Source organism: Camelus ferus, chromosome 20 (assembly GCF_009834535.1).
Source record: "Camelus ferus isolate YT-003-E chromosome 20, BCGSAC_Cfer_1.0, whole genome shotgun sequence".
Lineage (NCBI taxonomy): Eukaryota > Metazoa > Chordata > Mammalia > Artiodactyla > Camelidae > Camelus > Camelus ferus.
The window spans coordinates 7,297,399-7,322,692 of NC_045715.1; the positions used below are offsets into that span (position 1 = coordinate 7,297,399).

General features: G+C 43.5%; 2 protein-coding genes and 1 long non-coding RNA gene across 5 annotated transcripts in view; 2 read left to right on the forward strand and 1 right to left on the reverse strand.

Moving 5' to 3' along the window:
- The window catches only part of SYCP2L (synaptonemal complex protein 2 like), a 53,277-nt gene extending 44,706 nt beyond the window's left edge, over window positions 1–8,571 (forward strand). The window contains exons 31-32 of the mRNA XM_032462494.1: window positions 2,727–2,788; window positions 8,033–8,571. Coding sequence (XP_032318385.1) covers window positions 2,727–2,751 — 25 coding nt within the window. The 3' untranslated portion in view covers window positions 2,752–2,788; window positions 8,033–8,571. The remainder of the gene's footprint in view (window positions 1–2,726; window positions 2,789–8,032) is intronic.
- Window positions 8,572–15,571: 7,000 nt separating this feature from the next.
- Window positions 15,572–25,294, reverse strand: part of ELOVL2 (ELOVL fatty acid elongase 2) — a 39,579-nt gene continuing 29,856 nt past the window's right edge. For 2 of the 3 annotated variants that reach the window (XM_032462495.1, XM_006181086.3), the window contains 5 exons: window positions 24,762–24,839; window positions 20,988–21,159; window positions 18,331–18,455; window positions 17,711–17,845; window positions 15,697–15,840 (listed from right to left, as the gene is read on the reverse strand). In XM_032462495.1, coding sequence (XP_032318386.1) covers window positions 15,715–15,840; window positions 17,711–17,845; window positions 18,331–18,455; window positions 20,988–21,159; window positions 24,762–24,839 — 636 coding nt within the window. In that variant the 3' untranslated portion in view covers window positions 15,697–15,714. Of the gene's footprint in view, window positions 15,841–17,710; window positions 17,846–18,330; window positions 18,456–20,987; window positions 21,160–24,761; window positions 24,840–25,294 lie in introns of all 3 variants that reach the window. The other variant, XM_032462496.1, reaches the window with a different exon arrangement.
- LOC116658196 lies at window positions 18,379–23,670 on the forward strand. The gene is made up of 3 exons (XR_004313418.1): window positions 18,379–19,445; window positions 21,571–21,648; window positions 23,296–23,670. It is a non-coding gene; the product is annotated as an uncharacterized LOC116658196 (long non-coding RNA).

Here is a 25,294-nt window from a genome sequence, read left to right on the forward strand (position 1 = left end):
TATGAGTGGCTGAGTTTGATAAAACCTTAGATTAGTAGCGAATTAGCTGCAACTTTTCTCAACAGCCACTTCGGTTGGGGATCCCTGAGCTTAGAGCGTGGTTTAGCATGCCAGTTGGGGTATTGATTTTGACGAGCATAATCAGGGTCATCCAGACTTCAATGTTTTTGATGCAAGTGGTTTTCTTTTTAAGCAATATTTTTAAATACTTAAAATAGATTTTGAGAAAAATATTGAGGTTGGGCTTCTGAGCCAACCGTTGATTTTCAGTGAAGCTGAACTGTGTTCTTGACAATATATTCTGTATATTCTGTTTTAAAAGACACGTGGGATTGTCTTGCTCCGCGTGTGTCCCGCTGTGATCGGCCAGCGTGCCTTCTGAGGCTGCGGCTTCTATCCATTTGGAACACGGTGCCTTTTCCTAGGGTTTAAGGAGTCGGGAAAGAGAGAGGAGCCCGTCACGCCTCTGCCTGTACCTGGGGCGACATTCTGTGCTTTCTTCCTGCTCGAATCAAAAGGGGCCCCTTATAAATTTGTAATGGCGCAAGCTTTCTCTCCCAGTTGAGAATCAGCTTTTATCACAGAAATCGAAGTCACGTGGTTTTAAAAGGGATATTATTCTGATCATGTCATGTATTTCAGACAAGTACAGCAAAAACTTTCCAAATTTGAGTTCCATGCTACTGTCGACCCCAGTTAACACAATGAATAATGATGACAGTGTGGACTATAGATTTGCAAAATTCTTCCACGCATGCATCTCCCTCCATGTGCATGATTAAAGTAGGTTTCCATTTAAAACTTCTTCACTGAATGCCCATGGTTGGCTTTTAATGGTTCTCAAACTTGTTGGAATCAAGACCTCTGAACACTTTTAAAATGTATTGAGACTCCCCAGAGAGGTTTGGCTTTGTGGGGATATATCTCTGAATATTTTCCACGCTAAAAATTGACGTTTTTTAAAAACATATTTATTTTAAAAAATAATAAACCTTTGCATAGTGGTATAAATAACAGATTTTTTTTTAATGAAAAATAACCAGACTTTCCAAAACAAACGTGAGAAGAGTAGCATTGTTTTATGTTTTTGCAAATCTCTTTACTGTCTGGCTTAATAGAAGACATATCTGCTTCTGAATTCAATCCAGTGTGGTACCACACATCATGTAGCCTCTGGAAAACTCCACTGAACATTTGTGAGAGAGTAAGAATGAAAAAAGCAAGTAATGTCTTAGTGCTATTACCATTATGACCGAAATAGTTTTGACCTCACAGAACCTTTGGAAACAGTTTCCCTAAGGGTCCCAAATGTGAGGTGGAGAACTGCTGATATAAAGCAGTTCTCTGTACTATACTATGTATATTTACGTACACTGTATCTACCTGTCTGTATATCTGTCTATATAATACAGATAAGTATAATCTATAATATAGTGAGCTTTATAGAGATTATATCCCTTAGTCTTCTGAAACCTAGAGAATTCATGATCTATTTTGCTAGAAAATAACTTTAGACAATTTAATTAAAAACATTATTATGAACTTCTAAATCTGGGCTGCCTTTCCTGAATGAAGGGGTAACTGTTAGTACTTTGAAATGAATTAAATACATCTTCTTTTAAAGTATACTTCTTGGGGTAGAGGACCTGTTTTGTCTAAACCCAGATTTTAGGCAACTGTCTCATCAGTTCATGTAGTTTACGTTGTAGATATTAATCACTATTTTCATTCATCTCCCTTGACAATGGGCCCCTGTGTGAATTTCAAATACCTCGAAGAAAAAAAATGGCTTTTATTTATTTATTTTTAATTGAAGTGCAGTCAGTTACAATGTGTCAGTTTCTGGTGCACAGCACAACGTCACAGTCATGCATATACACGCATATATTCGTTTTCATATTCTTTTCCATTAAAGGCTAAAGATGGCTTTTAAGTATACAACCTCCAAGTTTTGAATTTGCTCTCTTCTCTTCTGAGCACATAAGGACCATGCCCCGTGGTTTGCAAATGAGAGAAGGCGGTGGTGCCCTTAGCTCACACTGCGTTCCGACCGGGCACTGGGCTCTGGGCTAAGTGCTTGATGTGCCCTTGAGACTTAGCAAGGTTAATCAGCTTGGCTGAGATCACACAGGTGCCCAGTGTCTCTCCTTTTGCCATGTCTGCACGTCAGTGGTGGCTTGACACATTTTCCTAGGGAGATGAGAAGGACTTCCTCAGACTAGATTGTTGCAGCCCCGAGCACAGAGGTGCAGAAGACAGGGATTCAGTGCTTTGAATGGTGGTCATGAAATCCCTCTCCATGTGTTGTGGGCTAATGGCATGACAGAGACAATGCATAAAAGAGAATCAAACCTAAAAACTACTATGTATAATATAGATAAACAAGGTCCTACTGTGTAGCACAGGGAACTACATTCAAGGTCTTGTAATAACCTATAAATGAAAAAGAATATATATATACACATATAAGTGAATCACTGCTGTACACCAGAAACTAACACCACATTGTAAATCAACTGTACTTCAATAAAAAAAAAAATCAGATGAAAATATTCATCTCTTACATTGATATCTTGAATTGGCTACTGAGCCTCCTCAGTGAAGGTCCTGCAATACAACAGTCTATGAAATCACTCCGTGGTACATATGTAATAGGCACACGGATATATAGTCTTGTTTTTAAATTGCCTAATGTGGACATAATGAGGTGGATCAATTTCTTGCAGGCTTAATCCAGTTCAGCCTTCATGAGGAACGCCAAAGATCCACTTTATGCTGCGCTCCTGGGGTAGGTACAAGCTTTGCTCTGTTCAGTCACCGTGACTTGAAGTGGGGAAGCAAGCCCTAGAAGTTACTCTCATTCTTTGTCCACATTACGTCGCTTCCACTGAGCTTCCTCCTGTTTCACCATATCTCCCTTCTGGATTATCCTTCTGGATCTGGGTCATTCTTTCATTTGGCAAATACGTATAATTGAGCACTTGCCCTGCATCGAGCTCTGTGCTAAACAGGGAGACGCAGTGAATGACACACAGACATGTTCTTGGCTCCCCTCCCGCCTGCCACCCCAAAGTAAACTCCTTGAAGGAAGACAGAAAACTAAACAAATAAAACAATCACAAGTATACTAAGTGCTTCGAGGGAGGCTGAGAAGGCACTTTGGCAGAGAGCGGTGGCGTGAAGTACCAGTTTCAGATAGGATGGTCATTCAAGGTCCCTCTGAGGAAGCGACACTCAGGATGCCGTTTCAGGAATGGGAAGGGACTAGACTTGTGAGCTGTTTCAAGGAACAGGATTGGGCTAGGGAGAACTTTGACATCTTGGAGGAACTGAAAGTTCTTGTATCACGGTGGTGTAGGGGGGACAGTTCCTGGATATGAAGTTGGGAGCCTGGCTGACTGTCAGTGACCACGTCGAGGAGTCTGAATTGTATACTAAGGGTGAAGGAAACTCTGGATGGCTGTGAGCAAAGGCATCGATCGGGGGGTGAGGGTAGTCTGAGTTGTATTTTAAGAAAATCCTTCTAGCTGCTGTGTTGAGAATTGATTGGAAAAGCGAAGACTAGAAGAGGAAAGCTTGACTGGAGGGCCTTGGAGATGGTGAGAAATGGAGAGATTCCAGACGCATTTGGGGGCTAGACTAAGTAAGTTCCTGAGAAGTGGAAGCAATAGGTAAAGGAAGGAGAATTCAGCTGCCTCCTGGGCTTCTGTCCTCTAGCAATTAGATGGATGGTGCTGCCTATTAGAGAGATAGGGAACACTTGGGGTCGGAGGGGTATGTGACTCGGGCAGAAACAAGAGTTCATTTGTTAACATTTTAACCTGCATTTGTCTGCACTTATCCAAGTTTTGATGAGAATCTCAAGTAATGGACAGTTTTCCAGAAAAATATAATTTAATAAAACAGACTCCTAAATAGATAGAAAAACATAGGCAAATGTTCACAGAAGAAATAGAGAAAGTTAAAGAACTACCCTACAAACCTGTGTCTGGCCCAGATCACATCACAGAGGAATTCTGCTGGTCCTTTAAAGTATAATGTTAGTGTTGTTGAAACTATTCCAGCACAGAGGAGCATAAAAATTCCCCAGTTCTTTTTATGAACCTTGCATTCCAATACCAAAACAAGAGAAATTGCACAGAGAGACCCACGGAACAATCTCCCGTAAAGTAACAGGTGGTGCCTTGGAGTCAGCCACGTTTTAGCTAAAAGGAGGAGGCAAGGAGATAGAAGAGGCTGAGGATGTTGAGGTGTTTGCTGCTGGCTGATTGGGTTGTAGGGGCCCGAGAAGGGGCGCTCTGGAGGGTGGGGGAGGGGAGTAGACTGGGGCAGAGGAGGAGACGTGCAACCATCTTTAGGTGAGAATGGATGGTAACGTGGCTGATAGTGGCTGTCTTTTGACAGTGACTAAGACAAAGAGGAATTTGAAGCCAGATGGGATTGACTCAGATCTTTAAAGGAAAGAGTTTATAGAATTATCACCATGAACCCTCATGCTTCCCGGACGGGCCAGCACCTCCTGGGGCCACCACTCTAAGAGTTTCCTGGCCGTGTTGTCAGGCCCACAGAGTGAAATAAATCTAATGTGTGTAGAGCAGCCCCCAACTCTTCTGTTCTTGGACACAGTCACTTTAAGGACAACAACCCTCCCACCCAGCTGGATTCTTTAAATACTGTTTTGTTCTTTCTTACAGCATTTAATAATGGGGCTTTTAATGCAGGTATCAACTTTGAGATTTTTCTTCAAGGTGGAGGTCTAAGCAGACCATAGCTAAATATATTTTAATAGGACTGTCATTCCCTTTACCTTAAAGAATTTAGTAACTATTTGTTGAACACGTGTGTTTTGCTTCATTTTATTTGGGAATAAATGCAGTGGGTGCTTTTTTTTTTTTTTTAACAACTCCTTTCAATGTCCAAAGCTGTGCTTTGAGATTTTTGACACAGAAATTCCACTTCTAGGAAATTATCTTAAAGATGAAATTGGCCACCAGACACGTACTGTGACGTGTATTACAGATGACTCTGATAGGGAGGTACTGGGAAGTGTCTAGATGCCCAGCTAGTGTCCGGTTAAATCGATCGATACACTCGTATGGTATGTTGTATTGCCATCAAAAAGAGTGATTTGGATGACATTGATGTAGAAGATACTCAACAGTGAGTGACAAGTAAAAGCTGGTTGCAAAACAGCATATATAACACAATCCTATTCGTTTTAAATGTTAGATGAGGGTGTCTATGTTCATATATTCATTCGTTCAGTGAACTGTTGAGGCTTTTAGGTGCTGGTACTGTCTTAGATCCTGGGGGTAGAACAAGACCCAAGGGGCCCTTGACCTTTTTGGGGGTACATTCTAGTAGGAAAGACAGATGGTAAACAATTAAATAGATAAGAACTCATGATCGTGGTAAAGGCTAAGAAGGAAAGAAGTGTGATGAGAGAGACAGATGGTATGGAAGGAGGAGAGTCAAGTCAGTCCTTCTAAGGAAGTAACATCTGAGTTAAAAGTTGAAAATGATGTGTGCGGTGGAGCTGGAGCTGGAAGGGCTGCTGATGGATTAGTTGTGGCTGGAGGGGAAGCAGCAGGATTAAGGACAACTTCCAGGCTTGGGGCTTGAGCATCTAGGTGGAAATTGATGTCATTTAAGGAAATAGTGAAGACTGGGAAAGGTCCAGTTTTATTGGCTGGCGGGGAAGGAGGAGGATGTGGATGGATATTGAAAGTTTGATTTGGGACTTAACATTGACCTTGTGACTTCGGCCTGTGAATGGAATTGTCAGGTGGGTAACTGGGATATTCGAGACTGAAGTTCATGGCAGAGGGCTGAGCACGAGACTGGAAGAATTGATTTAGGAACCAATTATAGAGACGTTCCAGAACAAAATTCTCGGGACGCTCCAATGTGTTGAAGTTTGATGAGGGAGATGAAGCCAGAAGAAGAGGGTGAGAAAGAATTGTCCCAGGAGGGGGTGGTGTTACGGAGGATGGGGCGTGTGTGCATGCATATGTAGTACGAGGTCTCGACTCTAGAAGATACTCATCAAAATGTCAACTGTGGTTATTTCTGCGTGGTGACATTTTAGGTGAATTTACTTTCTGTCTTAGAGTGTTTTGTATTTTTAGGACATAGTGCAAGATATAAATTTCTTTCATGTGTTAAATTCAAACAGCATAACATTTATAAAGAGTGAACTTTTCCCCCTTTCCCTAACCCTCCCTCATCTTTATGATCCAGAGAGAATTGTCTCCTTACTATTTGGTATGTATTCTTCCAGATATTTTTTCTATGCTTATATAAGAATATATACAAATCTTCAAAAGTGGAAATATGTGTATTTTAGGTAACATAAATGATACGCTAAATATTATGCACATTAGTCTTCCTTTGTTCTCTCAGCAATAGATGTAGGAATCCTTTCCAAATCAATCACATGAATCTGCTTTTTTTTTAAATGCAGTGTCCCAGCTGATGTACCTACTATAACTTACACATTCAGTTCCCTATTGATGAACATCCAGGTTATTTAAAATGATTATTACCAATAATTCTGGAGTGAAGACCCTGGTACATAGGTCTTGAATGGCTTTCATTATCAGGAGAACATTATTATTTTATCCGGGGGCAGCAAAAATGACAAATCTCCAAATCAAAATAGTACTAAAAGAGGATATGGAGAAAAGGCTAATCTGGGCTAAGAATATTAGAATTCCCAGCCCTCGTGGGGAATTGGATCACAGGCCAATTAAATGAACATGTTACACTCAGTCACATAATGAAAGCCAAACTCCAGCAGTTAAACCAAGTAGGGGTCTTATTTTAACCCTGCGAGCAGCCGCCCAGAGGGAGGCTCTCCAGGGCTGGGACCGCAGCTTTAGGTGGTAGTCAGGGCCCCATGTTCCCGGCGCTTCCTGCTCTGCCCCCCGTCCTGTGGCTTTGGGCTTTGTAGCCACAGAAGGACTCTACTCCCTTGAAGCGTGTCTTCCACACCCCGGGCAGAGGGAAGGAGACGGGCAAGGATTTGGTAAAAGATGTGTGCCAGCAGAATCTATTCTCCCCTATTTTTATTTATTTATTTATTTTTAACATTTGCTGAACTCTACTCTCTCTTTTTTTTCTTTTGAAGGGGGAGGTAATTAGGTTTGTTTATTTAGTGATTATTATTTTTAATGGAGGTACCAGAGATTGAACCTAGGACCTCGTGCATGCTAAGCATGTGCTCTGCCACTTGATTTATACCCTCCCCCTTATTCTCCTCTATTTTTAAATTAGGGAAACCATTTTCACAGAAGACAAACCAGTAGACTTCTGTCTCCATCTGATTAGCCAGAACTGAGTCACATGAGTCACTGAGTCACTCAGTTACACGGGAATCCGGGGTGGCAAGAATTTAACTGAGCATGCTACTGTTCTCACAAAGTAGGGTTCCGTTCATAAGGAGGAAGCGGAGACTAGATGTTGGATAGGTAACCAGTACTGTCTCTCATGCCTGAATTAAATTATGGGTGCTGCACACAGGAAGAACGGAGAAATAAATCGCACGAGTGATTTTGCCTGTCATTTTCCCCAATGAGCATGTGCCCTAGTGTTTTTTTACGGTGGGAGAATCCATTCCCTCAGCTGATGTCAGCTCCTACCTACTTCTTGTTTTGAGAGCATCCTTGGGCTCAGTGACAGTCTGGTTGTTAACAACACGCATTTTTCGTACAAGCTGGCCCCGAAAGCCAGCCCGGCCACTTGATCTGGTCCTCCGTCCAAGAAATAGCCTAGCGCAATAGCCTGTTGAAAGATGGCACATGTGTCTTCACAGTGACACGTTTTTTAAGAGATTTTTGAGAGTGTTCCCTGGCCCAGGGCACAGACCTTAGCTCCTGGAGAGCATGTAAGATGCAACTTCACTGAGTATCCAAGTTAGGCATGTAGCCAATGAAAAGGAGTGACGTTCATGTTTCCTGCTGAGTTCTGAGGGACCACGAGGGAGATAGTTCAGGCTCCACTAACTACTATTGTCCTGTTTCTTTTCCGTCAGTCTGAGCCGCGGGGAGGAGATAAGGCTGCCTCGGGCCATGCCAGCACTGACTTTCTGCTTTGTGCTCATTCACTCCAAATGGAATTCCTGCGACCTGCCAAGCTGGAATAGACTATAAATATGTTGGTAGTTTGTCCATTTGTTTACACAAGTTAACCTTTTGTATTAAATTTGGTCAGAAAATCGGAAGTTCAGGATGTTTAGCAACTTGGAGTGATGTTGCCCTTTTTTTTTTTTTTTTTGATGATTTGTAAAAGTAAAATTGATTTCTGTTTGAGAATTCAAGTTATCTGCAGGTGGGGAAACCTTAGCATCTGTATATGTACTGCTTGGTGTTTCTCTTTAAGGGAGAACTAATTCAAATGTGATGCAAATCGCTCAGGTGAAAATGGTGGTGTGTTTCGAAATAGTTATCCTTTCATTTGATCTGCAGATATTCAGTTTCTCTGGCACTTTAACAAAAATACCAACTTTGGCAGAGGAGAAATAGTCATCTTTTGATAATTACTGAATGCCCTAATAAAGTCTGAGTGCATAAAGTTGTGCATACAGTCGAGTGAATTTATTTTAGGAAAATGAAACAATGCAAGTTGAGGCTGTCTACAAAAAAGTTTTCTTCATGATTGGATAAGTTCAGCTAGACTGTACACTGAAATGAGTTTATCCATTATAATTTAATAAGTTGCATAATATGACTTATTTATTTATAGTTTAATCTGCCTAAAACAATCCTTACAACTCCCATTTGTCATCGTTTTTCTTTAGAGTTTTTTAATGAACTCTATTTTTAGTATATTGTTGTAGGCTTTGCAGAGTATAAGAGCACTTATTTAATTAATTTCATTTTTCGATATGATTAACATTTAAATCGGTAGACTGAGTAAAGCAGATTCCCGTCTGTAAAGGGGGTGGGCCTCATCCAATCAGTTGAAGGCCCTAAGAGCAAAGACTGAGGTTGCTGGAAAAAACAGTTCTGTTTCAAGATTGCGGCATAGAAGCCCATCCTGCAGATTTCACACTTGCCAGCTCCCACAGTTTTGTGAGTCTAGTGTTTGAAATAAACATTTCCCTCTCTCTCTCTTTATAATTTAGGTATAAAAATATGTATATCAAGGTATCTCTATCTGTATCTGTCCTACTGGTTCTCTTTCTCTGGAGAATCCTCACTAATACAGGGTGTGTCTAAGCCAGTGTAGCTGAGACCTGTCCCAGGAGCCTAAGGAATGAAGTGTGTGAAGTGTGTGTGTGTGTGTGTGTGTGTGTGTTTGGAGGGGGAGGCAGGGAGTCAGAGTGGTTAGACTATATGGGCAACAGGTATCAGTGAATTCAGAATTTTGATGCTTTTCAGAAACTAGTAAGTTAATTAAAGCAAAAAAATCTCCAAGATGGAAAAACTCCGCTTTGCCTTGGGTCGAGAAGGGCTGGAAAGCCCGTCTCCACGTGGTCTGGGATCTGTCGAGCAGGAGGCCCAGCTGCACTTGGTCAGGCTCTTTCCTGCTCATTTAATGGTTTGATTCTTGCATTTATGGTTTGGTCATGCTTACTGACCAGATAATAGAGGAGCCAATGCCGCCTGGGTCCCAGAGGACTGGTCGCTTCCGGCTGAAGCCCCTCACTGGGAATTCAGGTGAGCTGGGAGCGTGCCTTTCAGTTTTCTCACTGGGTCACTGGATTCCTTTGTGTGTCACCAGCATTTTTGATTTTTATGATGGGACATGGTGGCTTGGTAGTGTTTCGGCTTGACTGGGCTGAAAGCATTTCCCAGGACCTCTGCTCCTGCCCCTTTCTGGTGAGAGCGGGTCACAGAGCGAGTCTAGTGGTAGGTTTGAGGGGCAGAGTGACAGGACTGCCATCCTGTGGTGCTCGCGCTCTGTTGCGGGTCTGCGGACTCACGTCTGATGGGGGCCTGCAGCCGCTCTGCCTTCCCCTGGTCCTGTCACCTCCTCCTCCTCCTGGGCCAGGCATGTGTGTGTGTGTGTGTGTGTGTGTGTGTCGCTGTGACACGAGCCAGGCATGGGCATCGCGCTGCGACCCCGGCCCTGGCTCCTGCAGCACACTCTCATCACCCAGATCAGAGGCATGTGGGCCGACAGGGTTTTGGTCTGTCCTTGTGGGCTTCGGTGCACGGCTTGCTCTCAGTCCTCCCCACGCTGGATCCCTCCTCCCTTCCCGACTGCCTGCCCTGCGGACTTCATGCTCCAACATCTGACCCGAGGACCACAGCCTTACGGAGGCTGCTGTCAATCCCACAGCTGTGTAAGGTCAAGTCCAGGAAGGATGTAGGTGGGCCTCTCCTAGTGGCTCTGCTCCTCAGATTGGACCCTAATACACAGTGCAGTGGTTTTTTGTTATCAAAAGGAGAAAAGACTTCAGGTATACTCCGAAAGTGTGATGAGTCACGCTTAGTGATGTCATTTCCATCGTCTTTGTCATTCTTCTCAAGCCAAGAATAGTAAAGTGGTGTCTTGAGGTGAATCAGGAATGAACAGTGATCTCGGCCTTCATGTTCAGTTCCCCCTGTAAGTGAGGGGAGACCGAACCCTGGTGTGTTTAACAGCGCAGACAGCACATTCTTGCCCTGTTCTGTGATAGCCCCGGTTTTCCTTCTAGGTGACCACTGGACGTGAGCTTTTTGAGCCGAAGCCTTGTCTGATTTCTGCACCACTTTATTCCAGACCCTGGTGCTGTGGCTGACACTTGGGGGGCACACGAGACAGTGCCGACTCCCCTCGGTGTTTAACCTCTGGAATTTCCTTGGGCAAAGTTCCCTCCTTCTCTCTCTGGAGGATTCCTCATCCATCAAACAAAGGCATTGTCTCCTTTAGGAAAGTTTGCTTGGTAAGCTGTTTTCCTTCTTTCTTCTTTTTTTTTAATCGAATGTTTCTCCCCCTACTTGACCAGGTATCTTATCGGAGTCCCTTCTGTATCTCAAGTGATTAATAAGCAGCATTGGAAAGGTAGAGTTAATGAATTTTTCAATTGAACATTACTATTTCCAGAGTTTCTCAAAGCCCATAGGATTAAACAAGCCTTAAAAAAAAAAAAGCTAGTACTACATGGACTGTCTTTGGTAGAGCGCTTACATCTTTCAGAGAAATTTTCATTTTCTGATATTTATCACTAGTGCCACAGCCAACAGGAATATTAAGTTCATTTCCCTGAAAGTATATGACAGTCCAAGCAAAACTGTACAATTTTTCCTTTCGTTGTTCAGCACTTGGGAGTCACAAATTTAAATGCCTTCGGGGGTCAGTGAGGTTAACAGGCCGAGTGTAAAAGGGTGAGTGTTGGTAACTGTGGCCAACACAAGTGCACAGGCCAGGCCCCATCGGAAGGTTACAGACCGCGGTGCGTGCAAATGCCAGGGTTCGTGCCAGAGCTTGGCGAGCCCTGAGGGTCGCTGCCCCTTCCCATGTCCCTCACCCCCGCTGCCAACAGGCTGTGGCTTCAGATGGTGTCGTGATGGGCTCCCCGGGGCTTGCTCGCAAGCGCCACACTGGCCGCAGTTACAAAGTGCTCCACGAGGGTATGAGTTTCAGCCTGACTTGTCCTCTTGGTGTTTGTTCTCCCAGCGTTCCCTGAGCACAGTTTCTCGAGACAGAAAAATGACCTACAAATCAATAGCTTCTCCGTTTTTCCCCCATGACTGAAATGTCTTACCGAAGGTCAAGGGGTTTCTTAGGTGAGTGTGGTCGAGGTGTTGTGAGAGTGTTTATTTCTCTGCCTGCCCTGGGGTAGAACTCTTCTGTGGTATGAATATAGTTTGATTTTGAATAAAGCCTAAATAAATAATTTAAGTAGCAAAAAATAATTTCAGAAGTCATAAAAACTTACCGAATTGTCCTCTATACAGAGTAACTAACAACTTATTTAGGTAAAGCTTTATCGTGTTTAAGCAGCTTCTAATTTGCAGCAACAGTTAGGATGCCTTCATGAACTGGTTCTACTCGTTTAAAATAATGAAATCGCAGCAGGTGACGGGGAGGCTCTTCAGCCCTGACTCAGTTCTAAGTTTCCCTCTGCAGGGCCACCTCCCACCCCCTCTTCCCCTGCCCTCATCCTGTTACTAGCCAGGACTTTAAACAACTTCATAAGAAGACTCTGAGCAAATCTTTTGTAGCACTTTTGGATCTGTTTTGTTCTCCTTAACATCACATGAAAACTCTACTCCCGACACTGACACACCATGGCCGTAATGTCTGTGATGTGCCCCACGACCTTTCGGCTCTCCCAGCCTTCCCCGTGGTCCAGCCTCCGCTCGCCTCCCATCTCCTGAGCCGCAGGGGCCTCCTGTCTGCTGACCTCCACTGAGGGAGAGTCAGGCTTCAGAGCATCCCACCACATTGTTCACGCCTAGTCTAGTCTCATCAACCAATCCAGTGCTCGTCCCGGGTTATCCTGCACAGCACTTTGTTACAACTTTTCTATCCTCTGCTTATCTAATTGGTCTTAAAGTTTTCTTATGAATGGCCGTTTTCTGAAGTTGCTTACCTTGGTATATGAATACTATGTAAAGGTGACTGTTACATAGAAGCCCATGGCTTATTGGAACGAAGAGTTAAATATCTAAAATTAATTGCTAAGATAGCACTTTATTGTTAAAAAAAATTCCTGAGTAATAGATCATTTGGGATAGCATGTAGAACACATGTGAACTTCTTTGAACCAAATAAGAATCACAACATGCTTTACTTTAGTGTAAAAATTAATTTATTATACAACAATCATACAGAATGCTTTTTATCTACAAAGAAAAATGGTTTCTCTTGCTTCCTTGGCCACCCCAATCATGATACAATGTTCTTAAGATTTAAGTACTTTCAAAGGAAAACCAAAAAAGTGATATCCTTATTTTCCAAATAAAGACGTCCCCGGAAACATCAAAAACTGATGTGTACCTGTCGGAAAGCACCAGACTGGTCCCTTACAAAGTGCTGTCCTGCCCATCACAGTAGATAGCATTTTGCCTTAAAAAATACTTCTCTGATGGGAGTGGGGAGGACCTTCCCCCCAATATGCCTAAACAGTTCAGTATATAATTTTGATGGGTTGAAAATTTCCATATGTAATTCCATTAAGTAAATATTCTGTTAGTTTAAAAAACTAGGGAATTAACAGATATGGTTACAATATTCATTTAAATGTTTGCATTCCTAAGAGCAAGAGGAAGTTTATTGGGGGGGGACATTTTCTTTTTTTTTTAAACAAATTATACAATATTTTTTACAATTTTGCTTTAAGGAAAATCACATTAAAAATAAACATTTTGTTTAAAATTGTAACACTTCACGACAGATGAAAATATTGACCTGATTCAATTTTTGTGGCTAAGAATTCCTAGCTATGTATTTTTACCAGCCCTCCAATGGTTTAAGGCTGTATGTGTGTTAAGCTCCTTTAGAATTAAAGACCAGGTTGGAAATAAGCGTCCTGGGACCTCTAACTAAGCTGAGCTTGCAAGTGTAACTGCCCGAGGTTCTCCCTCTGATCAGAGAGGATTCCAGCTGCCTGGCTTTCTCATTCTGCTGAAGGATGCTTCCCTGCCTGCTGCGTGGACATGAAGCCCATCGAAGCGTCCCAGACTGCAGGTATGATGCTGAGTGCTGAGACTAGGGCCTCACGGATGACTGGGAACACGGTGGATGCAGTGGCTGACCAGTGATGTCTCTCTTCTCAGTCTCTTTTTTACCTACAGTGGCACTTTAAGGACTGATCTTAGTTCCTGTTTGAGACCTAAAACCGAATAGAGTCCACTTGCTCCAAGGGGCTTCTTTCTCAGTCCCACTCAGGTTTTGTCAGAGGCTCGGTAACAGTCGTGCTCGAAGCGAGCCCTTGTTTTACAGGGAGTTTCCGGGAGAGAAGGATACTTACAAGCGAAGGGATGGAGGTGGGGCCGAGCACCTAGAGCAAGTCAGTTTTAGAAAATAATTTAGAAAAATAGATCCACGAGTAAGTGGGCATTAGACAGAAGATGTCTGTTCAGTAGAAACGGATCAGCGGGTAGAGGAGGGGTCTGACAGGGCACGAGGCCCTCACCGTGAAGACGGGACTAAGGTCGGTCACCTTTCCCAGCAGCCGGGATCGCCAGCAGCGTTTACGGGGAGCAGAAGTTGGAAAAGTCAGTGTAGTCAGTGTCAGTGTACGTGTCAGAGCAGAAGTGTGTTTCTTCCTGTTTAAAAGTAACTTAAAAACTAAAGCTCAGAAGAAAAAAAAAACTAATGGCCCCCAAAGGACAGAGTGGCTCCCAGACTGTCATTTGCTGGGCGATGGCAAAAAGCCTGATTGGTCAATGTTGTGACCTAAGAACTTCTTACATTAAGGGAGGAAAGAAGATAAAGCGTCAGAGTTGGCAAATCTTGTCTTACAGGGTATATATAGGTAGTGATTTTATAGGGTATAAACCTTCATCAAATCTTGAGGAAATATCCTCAGTTTCCATTCTTGGTCCAGCTTCATAGTAAACAGCGGTCCCTCCCCCCCCCCCCCACCACTGGGAGGAAGGCGACGGCCAGGACTGGCGTCCTCTCCCCTCGCTCGTCTCCCCGGAGCGGGGAGAGGACGTGCTGAGCGCGCCGGCCTGGGGCTCAGAGCCGGAGACTTTCCATGGTCCTCTTTCTCTTCCTGTTTTCAAAAACTTAACCTGAGAAGAGCAATCAGGTACTTGGGGATAATATCATGAGTAGACTCATAAACTGTTGACCAACTCCGTGTCTACTTTGCCCCTACTGCTCTGTTAATTCTGATTTATAAATATTCCAATGGCATATCATTCTAAGGCATGAGGCCAACTGGACTCGAGTCCTCACTCAGGAGGGAAGTGGGCGACTAACTTCAGATCCTGCTTCTAAAGCTGAGCATCAGGTCCATCTGTATCCTGACCTAGGGCGCCTGGACACGGGAGGTGGACATGAGTGTGTAAATAATTAAGGAAACCAGATGAAAACTGAGGAACTACTCCTGTCCAAAGCCCCTGAGCTATGAGGGTTTGGCAGAGGATTTTTCTTCAAAATAAAAAATGCTCATTTCTTAAAAAAAAAAAACAAAAAACTTTATGGTAATACCATGTCACTAAGCTGAGAATTAGGAGCAGCTGTGGAACTTTGGCAGCCCCCTCTCTGGAGTCAGACTCCCAAGAGAAGAGCTCTGCTGGGTCTTCCATTTGTCATTCCATTTTGAGATTTTTCTGGGGTTGATTCCTAAAGGTACAAATGGACTGATTCTTCATGTACTGACAATTATTGCTTAATACAGATTAGGGCATACCCTGTATTTAGAAGATAATTAACACTTTGTTTTCAACATTTTAATCAGAACAAAACTCTCACTTCTTAGTTGAAGACTCGCTGTGGAAACCACTGATCCAGGTGTCCAGCTTTGTGCATAAGGCGTTACAGAGACCGTTTCTGGTGAGGGGCTAAGCGTGAGCGGGAAGGAGCGAGAAGTTGCACCGGTTCTGAGGTCTACGGAGTTGTCGCCTCAATGCTGGCGGAAGCATTCAGTTAACAGAGTAACCTAATAGCAATATATTAATACATCCCAGATACAAATGATTTATAAACTCAAAAAGAAATTAGTTTATGCTAAAACATATATATATATGTATATATATATATAACTTTCATTTCAGTCTTTGCTTTAAAACAAGCGAATCTGTCAGGCTCATGTGCTTTCTTACTCAACATTTATTGTGCTTTCTTGTTTATTACTCCGTTTGTTGCAGTCAAGTAGGCTTTGGAAAAACCATTCTTAACTTCTTTCCCTGCAGGTGGCTCCTCCATGTCTTTCTTCACTGGCTTTTTTCGGTACGTCTGGATGTAGTCACGTCGATGAGAAAAAGAGAAAAGGATTCTAAGACCTTGTTCATCATATGACATACAGTCTAAAACAATGCATGATTTTCCTGGGTACTGAACTTTCTGCCCAAGATTTCTTGTTTGTGATGACAGTTTTTAAGCTTCTGGTTAAAAATAAAGGGTAAAAACAAAACGAATGCACGCATGCCAATGAAAAGCTGTTTCACCTGCTCTCCATCAGGTTAGTATTTATGTAGTATGATTTATGGGATTAACAGTCAAAGTATTCTGTATTAGTTGCTTACTTGGAAAGAATGTAATTTTTTGGAGTTTTCTGAAGTTACGGTACGAGTGACATACGTTAGTTCAGGGGCGCACCATGGTTTGAAGTTTGCATACACCGAAACGATCACAGTAAGTCTAGTTCACCGTCTGTCACCACAGTTAACAGAATTTCCTCGTCATGCGATCTCTTCAGACCTAATCTCTTAGCAACTTTCAAATATGCAGTTTTTGCATAATAATGAACCATTATTCACTAAAGTCACCATGCTGCACATATTACATCCCCGTGACTTATTTAAGGCTGTAATTTTTAAAAAATACAATTCAAGTGAAAAAGTGCTACTATTTTAAAAGTCCTAGTGCCCGGGATTCTGGGTGGATGTGTGCTTTGGCATATCCTATTGGCATATTCCTATTCTGACAAAACACCTGACCTCATTTTAACTTTTTTTTTTAAGCACTAGTATCAACAAGGGTGAAGGCTAAAAGCACATACACTCAGCTTCACTAGGGACCCCGCTCAGACCACCTGGTGTGGGGCCGCAGCTCTGAGGGCCCAGGCCCCCTGCTGGACTGCCGTGTCCCAAGTGTCCACCCCCACCCCCGCCACGACTCCCTTAGCCTCCCTGCAACATTCAGCATTTCTTTCTTTTTTTGTTGTTGGCTTTGTTTGGTTCTATCAATGGTTATTTCTTTAGAGATTCTCAAAGGAAACTTTATCTCTTACAGAAGACAAAGCCTCGCCAGTCCAATTTCAGAAACACAAGTGCTGAAAAGCTGTCAGAAGTTCTGTTCCCACAGTTGTACTCTGTCTAAAACCAGCAAATGCAAACTAAAAAAGTCAGCAAGCACGTGTTTGTCTGAAGAAGAAGAAAATAGTTGAATACGATCCCCAAAATACAGTTTTGAATAAACTTCTCGTTTTTTCTCACGAAGCGCCCTTTCCCCAGCCCACAAAGGAGAGCAGTTCGCTACCACCTGAGGCCCTGAGGCCTGTGCTGGTCCTGCTGCCGTCAGTTCTTACATAACAGAGTCGCTGTCGAGTGGCATTTTGAAGCTCTCTTCCATTTAAATTGTTGGTTGAAAAGAAAATGACACTTTAAAAGTCAGCATGACCTTTCCACACTGGTTTGCCTTAAAAGAATTTTTTTTTTCCGAATGAACAGTGAGTCTCCAACATTGCAGTAGCTGATATGGAACCGATTTAATATTAAATTCATTTAGCCCGTGTTTTCCTCCATTCCTACAAATTTCCTGGACCTGTGTTACTATACACAGTTTAACTTTCAGAGGTCAGACTTTGGCAGCATGGTGCAAATACATGATTCAGATGCAGAATACTTCTGGTAAAACTTGCTAAGCTTGCTTGGAACATGTTTCCCAGAAAGCCCACCAGGCCATCAGTGGCCATCGTCCTTTGAGGACGACGACTCGGGGAGGGGAGTTAGGAACGCAAGTTCCCTTCTGTACGTTGTGGACCTCTGTTACTTGAATTTATCCAGGAGCACGTGCTGCCGTAACATTTAATTAGTAACGTGAAACACATAATGCAAAGTGCGGAGCCTGAGACTGTGCCGTGGCCTGTTTCTGTTTCACTCACCTGAACGTAGAAGTTTAAGAACAGGATGACCAGGGTGAGCATGTAAGAGGACTGGAAGATGAGGCAGCCCAAGGGGAAGCCGCAGGGTCTGATGACGGCACTCATGGTGTGCGTGATGGTGAGCACGAACTGCACCTGCGGGGACAGGGGACCACGCTGAGGCACCAGCCGGGGACACCACCCTGCGCATCGTACGCTTAGCACTCAACCCCTCTTCCCCCCTAAATCTCACAGTCATGAAACAGAAGGCTGAAGCAGCCCACTACTCTATCCAGAAATGCTGTTTGCAGTTCTGTTAGGAACTGTATATAATTGTACCATTATTAATTTTCTCCTTGAAAAATCCCAGTTGAAATCAGTTAGATAAAAATGCTGTCACAGACATTAATTTTTAAAGCAGTCATCTACATTTCAGAGCGAGGAGTAAGCTAGCTGCGACACAAAGGACGTTTTAACACACAAGGTCTCACGCTTACAAGGCAACATTTTGAGAGAACAGGCCTCCTCATCCCAGGAGAGCTCTGCCGTCTGGGCCGGGGTTCCTGCCCCCTCCCACCCCCCCCACCCCCGTGGGAACGTGCAGACTCTCCACGCGGAGCGCTGACCGCGGGGTAACCTACCAGCTGGGCCTGCGTGAGGTACTTCTTCCACCAGAGGTACTTGTGCATGGATGGAAACACAGAGAGGCCGTAGTAGGAGTACATTAGAATGTGGATGAAACTGTTCAGCGTGGGTCCAAAGAAGCCTAGAAAAGTACAGTATGGAAAATTACTGGTCTTCTAGAAAGGAGGACTGTTCACTCTTCATCCAGTGCTGCTCCTCCCGTACATCGTTACTAAACGTGAGTAACAAATACAGCGCTAACAGTTCACACTGATGAATTCACCCCGGTTGTTGTGCCATTTTCCCGGGACTCAGCGGAAGTCCCCTAGACAGAAGACTGGACGGGGCAGTCTTCTAGTCAGGGTGCCAACCAAACAGGTCGTTCCTGACCTGCAAAGGTTCTGCTGTCCCCGTCATCCTTATCAGCTAATCAGGGAGAAAACGAAACATTAGCCTAAAGGCAGCAGAATTTTGAGAGAGCAAGTGTCTCTGCTGTGGCTAAACCTTTGCACCCCTGGGACTGCGGGAAGAGCGCACTAGAGGGTTGAGGAGAGTGTATTGCTCTTCATAATTAAGTGAATAAAGTCTACTTGAAAGGGACCTCAAACCAGGAGATGCTGCGGAAGGTGAGGGAAGTTCGTCCAGCAGGAGGCGGCGAGGCGGGCCCGGGAGACTGGACCAGGAGCTGGACCACCTCATGCACTTTTGGGATAAGGACCGTAGAATCCAGTTTCAGGATATTTGCTGTGCTACGCTGTGCCATGGCAGTCCTCCATCCCCTGCTGTCACCTTCATGAAAGCTTCTGTCATTAACATGGGTGAACTGTATTTCAGGAAGCCAAGGAGCAAGGTGGGGCTCAGATCTATGTTGGGTCAACTAAGGGTTGAAAGGATTGAGCTGCAAGAGGTGAGATGTCGGAAACGGAAATGGAGCTGGCTGTTGTGAGGAGTACGTCCATCAATATGTGAAGTGCGTAGGACGGTGCCCAGCACAGAGTGCGTGCTCTGTGTCAGCTTGGGATCCAGGTGGCTGGTCTCTGAGCTTTCAATCCGGCGGGAGAAGAGACAGGCTGAGCAGCTAGCCGACACCTGTTAGCTGTGCCCCTCCCCTTGGACATGTCACTTTGACTTTGTAAATTTCCTTTCTCATCTGGAAAATGAGTACAATTACTGCTTAAGGTCGTGACGGGAGTAAATGAGAATATATGTAAACTAAAAGGCACTGCACAGTTTTTTGGATGTTGGTTAATCAGTTCTCCTGCCTGGCTTCCCAGTCCTGGATTAGTGATCTGGATAGATCAGCGCAAATCAATGAGTAAGAAACAAGAGGAACACCGCCATGAATCTAGCAAGTCCTTAAACGCTGGATGGAATACTTTGTCAAGGTGGAGAATTTATGTGAACACACAAGTATAGTTTTTAGAGTATCAGGCAGCATAGAATCAGTGATATTTCTTTACCAACCTCAGTTTTCATTTCTATCAACTAATAAAAAAATAAATAGTTGCTTATAGTTTTTTTTTATGATATTCTAGACTGAGTAGAAATCGTCACACACAGAATCCCTGTGACTGAAATACCATGTCTTTACACAGTGATCAGTTAAGACTGACTTTTAGATGCTATAGTGATTTGTAAATGAAGCTGTTGATCATCACTTAAAATTCTTAACCTTGATAACTGTCCTTTGGTGTTGATTATAGTCAGTATATTGACCACAGTATAAGTCTATTATAGTCTTAATAACTAAACTCAAACCGGAGCCTGTCGGGCTAGGAGAGGTGTAACAGCATCTCCTTCTGCCCAGTGCACCCCTAGCAATTTCCTTCTTCGCACTGTAGTTTAAATTTGCATCTTCACAGTCACTGATGTCTTCCAGATACCCTGGGGTTTTTAAAAATATCAAAATATTCAAAATATCAAAATATCAAAAATATCAAAAATATTCAAAACTTAATTTTGAATTAAGTTTTAACTTGTTCTAATTTTTCACAGAATACTGTTAAATTCTTGGGCACAAGACAGTACCGAATAGAAAAGTACCGTTCTCTCTAGTTCAGTGTTTCTCAAATTGCAGGTCATAACTGACGCATTAGTGAATTGGGAAATCAATGTAGTGAGAGCAGCGTTTTGAAAAGTGAAATCAAATTTTGTTTTAAACGCACATCACACACAGCCAGGCTAAATACTGGTCCATGAAATTTTTGTTTTGTATAAAATACATACATATGAATGAGGGCATTGAGTGTGATAATAAAATGTATTACTTAGTGACTTCTCATTAAAAAAAAAATTAATTGCTCTTGTGGGTCAGAGCGACATGACTTTTTCAGAATGAGAAAACAAGCCCGAAAAGTTGAAATGACTTTAAAAAAAAAGAAAGTTGAAAAACAATCTATATCACAGCCAAGTGGTGACGGTGGAAGGTGTTACATTTAGTTTTACAGCACCAGGTAATAGAGTCATCCGACAGTTTTTGGTGCATGAAAAAAGAAAACATTTTAAAAATTTAACCTTAATACTCAAAGAGTCTGCCAAGATCAAAGACCAGAAATGGAACGTGTGCTCCCTGTGCGACAAGCAGGCCGGGAGGGCCCCTCCCTCCCCTGACCCTCGGGCAGTGCCCACTGAGAGACCCCTCACCGAGAACCGAAAAACGGACAAAAGTGCTTACTTTGCCCACAAGGTATCCAGTTCAGAACGCACCACCAGATATTAAACATAGAGGCGTGATGGTAGACGTGAAGAAAGGTAATCTGACTGGTTTTTTTCCGCAACACAAAGAAAATCGTGTCCAGGAACTCAATTAACTTGGAGAAGTAGTACCACCACAGCACCCTGGCTACCTGTGAGGACGAGAAACGGGAGGGCGGAAAGGTGAGCCAGGACATCGCCCGGGGCCGCCCCAGCGCGCCTGCCTCTCAGACCGTCAGGAAAGCATCTCACCCGGAGCCTTTGGTCCCAGCCATCCAGCCCACTCTAGAGAGGAATTCTCTCTGCAAAGCACGTAATCCGATCCAGTCACTCCTCTGCAGCGACAGAACCAAGTCTACGCTGATGCAGGCTCTTCCCAGGTCTGGGGGCTGCTGTGGCCACCACCCTCCTCCCAGCGCACCACCTGGCATCCGGCCCACGCCTCTCCCCCTCCTCCCTCCATTTCTCTGCTACCCAGCGTCAGGCACGGTCCTGCCGTCTGAGGAGCACTCCTCTCGAATACCAGCTTTCTCTGTAACTAGCCCCCTCCTCTCTTTTCTCAGGCTGAATTAACCCGGCTTCTTCATCTGTGGTCCCAAGTCACTTTACGCCTCTGTCACCAACAGCCATAGCCAAGCAGGGTGAGTGTGAGGACTCCTTCCCACCAGGCTGTCAGTCACTTGGGGGCGGAGACCATCTGCTCAGGGCCCAGTGCTCAGCAGGAGATCACTACTGCTGTTACACTGGTTTTTTCCTCTGTTCCTTTAATGTTCATATTTTGTCCCTTAAACATAATGCTACCTGGGGGGAGGGAAATAGCTCAGTGGTAGAGCACTTGCTTAGCATGCACGAGGTCCTGAGTTCAATCCCCAGGACCTCCTTTAAAAAAAAAAACAAACATGGTACAAGGTCATGACTGCCACTTCCCCTCCCTCCTGAAGCCCTCACAATCCCATCTGCAGGAAACACTTTCAATAAAGGCACTGTGTTCTCAGCACTAACATTTAAACATGAAAGGAAACACTGTATAATAGGAATTTTGACATCAGAATGTAATGCCCTACTGTTTACTTCCCAAGAAGAAAATCACAAGGTGGGGTGTTATCCTTCTTAATGTTTAAGGGAAAAATTAACCCTCAAAAATATTAAACCATAAATAAATACATACATTGGACAATGACCTTCAGAGAACTGTACGTGTCCCAAAGCACAACGGCCTGTGATGACATATTGGAAATGAAATGGGTATAATCTGTGTATCTTACTCTTTGCATTATAGCTTTGAAGATGTTTAAAAATGCACATCTTAAAATTTGTAATTAAAAGGTTTCTACCTTCTCTTATGAATAGCCCATATTTTTTATTATGGAAAATTTCGAACATTCACAAATGCAGAATGAGTAAGTCATACAAACCCTCTGGTATCTAACACTGAACTTCAGAATCTTCAATATGATTCCCATTTGTGGAATCAGTTCTATTTCCTGCCACTTTTGCTGGTGTGGGAGGAAGGCAGCATAAGCAAATCCAGAGTATCTCATATTCTCTCTCACACAATTTCTAACAGGGAGATTTTGTTTTAACATAACCTCCAGACACTATCTTATCTAACAAAATTAACAACTCTTCAGGATCCTCTAATAGCCTCATCAATGTCCAAATCTCTCTCAGAAGTGTCTTTTTGTAAGAGATTTGTCTGAATCAGGACCCAGACAGGGTCCAGCTTGCACCTGTTTGACACGGTGGCTAGGCCCCTTCTAACCAGTGACAGGCTCCTTTCCTTGCTCCTGTTTTCCTTCATGTCCTGCACTTCTTTAGAAAAGAGGTCAGTTGTACAGAACTCCCGACAGTACGGACCTGGAATACGGTTTCTTCCTAGTGTTGTTTACCTTGTTTCTCCATCCGCCGCATTTTCTGTAAATAGTGATTCGACTTAGAGGCCTGACTTGGATTCAGGTTTAAGGTCTGGAGCGAGAACGCAGGTGACCCTTGGACAACACGGGGGCCCCGGCGCCGGCCTCTGCACAGTGGAAAGTCTGTGTCTGGCTGACAGCCCCCCTCCACAGCGCAGGCCCCCCATGTCCGCGGATTGCGCGGTACAGCAGTACTTGCATTGAAAATCCCACGCAGTTAAGTCAACCGTGCTCCGTGGGTGCTCCGTAACATCACACCCAGGGGGCCGTGATTTCTGGTCGTTCCACTGAGACTCAGATGCACAGTGGGTTCGGGTGGCAACCGCCTAATCCAGTCATTAAGTTCCCACCCATCTCCCCCCCCCCCCCCCGCAGGTTCATCGCTTACAGATGACGGCTGCCTGGCTCTGTTACTTCACAAGAAGCTGCCAAAGGGTGGTTTGCAAGCTCTCTTCATACTTGGGCATTTTTCTTTTTTTTTTTATGGAGAAGAATTCTTCCTCTTTAGTTATTTGGAAATTCACATATGAAAGCCAAGATGTTTTGATTTTTTTCCCCTTTAATTTTTTTTTCTAGACTGAATTAGTGTTCTAGCAATTTTCAAAAAGCAACGAGGATTCTTTTTGCATCATTTAAAATTTTTTTAATACGTCTAATATGTCTGTATTCTTTACAATACTCAGACTGTCCCATCATTAGCTGTGGGAGCCCCTTCAAGGTGGCTCCTACATCTTCTTGTCACAACCCTACTATCTGGGGCGGCTTCCTTGCTTTCTGCCACAAGGTGGCCTGGATTCTTCTCATATACATTCCCACCCCCAAACCAGGAATCAGCCAGCTCTCTGAGGACCCTAACCCCTTCTGGTTTGGATTTTATTTAAAGAGCACAACCTGGGTATTCATTGCTGGGTTGTCGCAGACTAACCAGGCCTTTTCTGTAGACAGAGCTAAGAAATACATTTGTTTTTAGAAAGAATAAAGTTAATTCTAATATTTCCAATTTGAATCTACGATTACTGGGTTTGAGTTTAACTTTTCAATAATCTCATCTATGATGTTTCAAATATGAGTTGTATGATACTAACATTATTATATACTTTATTCTAAGTGTACCTGTAACAGTCTCCTAAAAAGCAGTATCAGTATTTTTATTAATAATAGCAGCCAAAAACTTCCTGAATACTGTTAAGCTATATTTCACTAGGGATGTGCAGTCAAAACACAGTGTCTAGAGTCACCAAAATAATTCTTCTTTGGGTAGTTGTGTTAACTTAAGATATGGGTACGTTATTCTAGTTTATTTCCAAGATTTTTTGGGGGGGGCTGCCTTGCTTTCTTTTTAAATTTAATTTTGTTTTATACTTTTGTAAAAACACCTAGTGGGCCTGAAGTCAGATATAAGACAAGGTACGTTCAGAGAAGTCTAGCTTCCATCCCTAAACCCTCTGCCCTGTCCCCTCCCTGGAAAGGAAACCACTCTGGTAGCTTTTGGTGCATTCTGCTGTTGTTTCTTTCTAAGAACATGAGCGAACACACACATGTTCACATCATTTCTTGCCCAGAAGGCACTCTCCTATAAGCATGGTCTGCGGGCTGCTTTTTCCCACTTAGCTGTATCCGGTATCTTCTGTACCAGGGCAGAGGGCATCCTCGTTGCCCTTTGCAGAGGGAAGCACTGTGTGGATGCGTCCTGGTTTGTTCATTCAGTCTGTCCCCCCCTCCAGTAAGCACCTCCACGAGGGCAGGAGACTGCTTCTGATCTAATCCCAGCCTCCAACCCCGTGTCTGGAAGGAGAAAGCCCCTCCTTTACAGGGAGAGAGAGTTACAGAGGTTGACTCACCCGGATATCGGCCTCCCCTGCGCTGGTAAGAGCCTGACACTGCAAGTTGTAGCCTCCCTCCCAGCTGGAGAGGATAAGCTGCCAAAGGAACAAGGAAGAGGGGGAATTCAGTTTTCATCCAAATTCTTGTGTTGGATTTCCCATCGTGTTTCTGACTGGCGTCTGTTCTAGATTTGAGTTCTTCCCAGAACTGGAGTTTGACTCGACCCAGTTCTTGCTGTTGAACTGCTATCAGTGGTTACACTTCTTAGTTAATATAATTTACTTCTAACCTTTACATCTGCCAAAAGTAACAGAATTTAGCCATTGCTTGTGTAACACAGTGTTTTATGTAAGGAATTTATCATAAGTTTCTGCAAGTAAAATGTAGAAGTAAGTGTAAACAAATGTGAGGAAACAGCATGAAAACTTTAATAGTGCTTTACGCTGGCTTATATATAAAGATCTTAGTTGATCATCTCAATCCTTTTGTGAAGTTTTTACCATTTCACAGATGTGAATCCCAAGGCTCAGAAAGGTTCTTAAATCAAGTT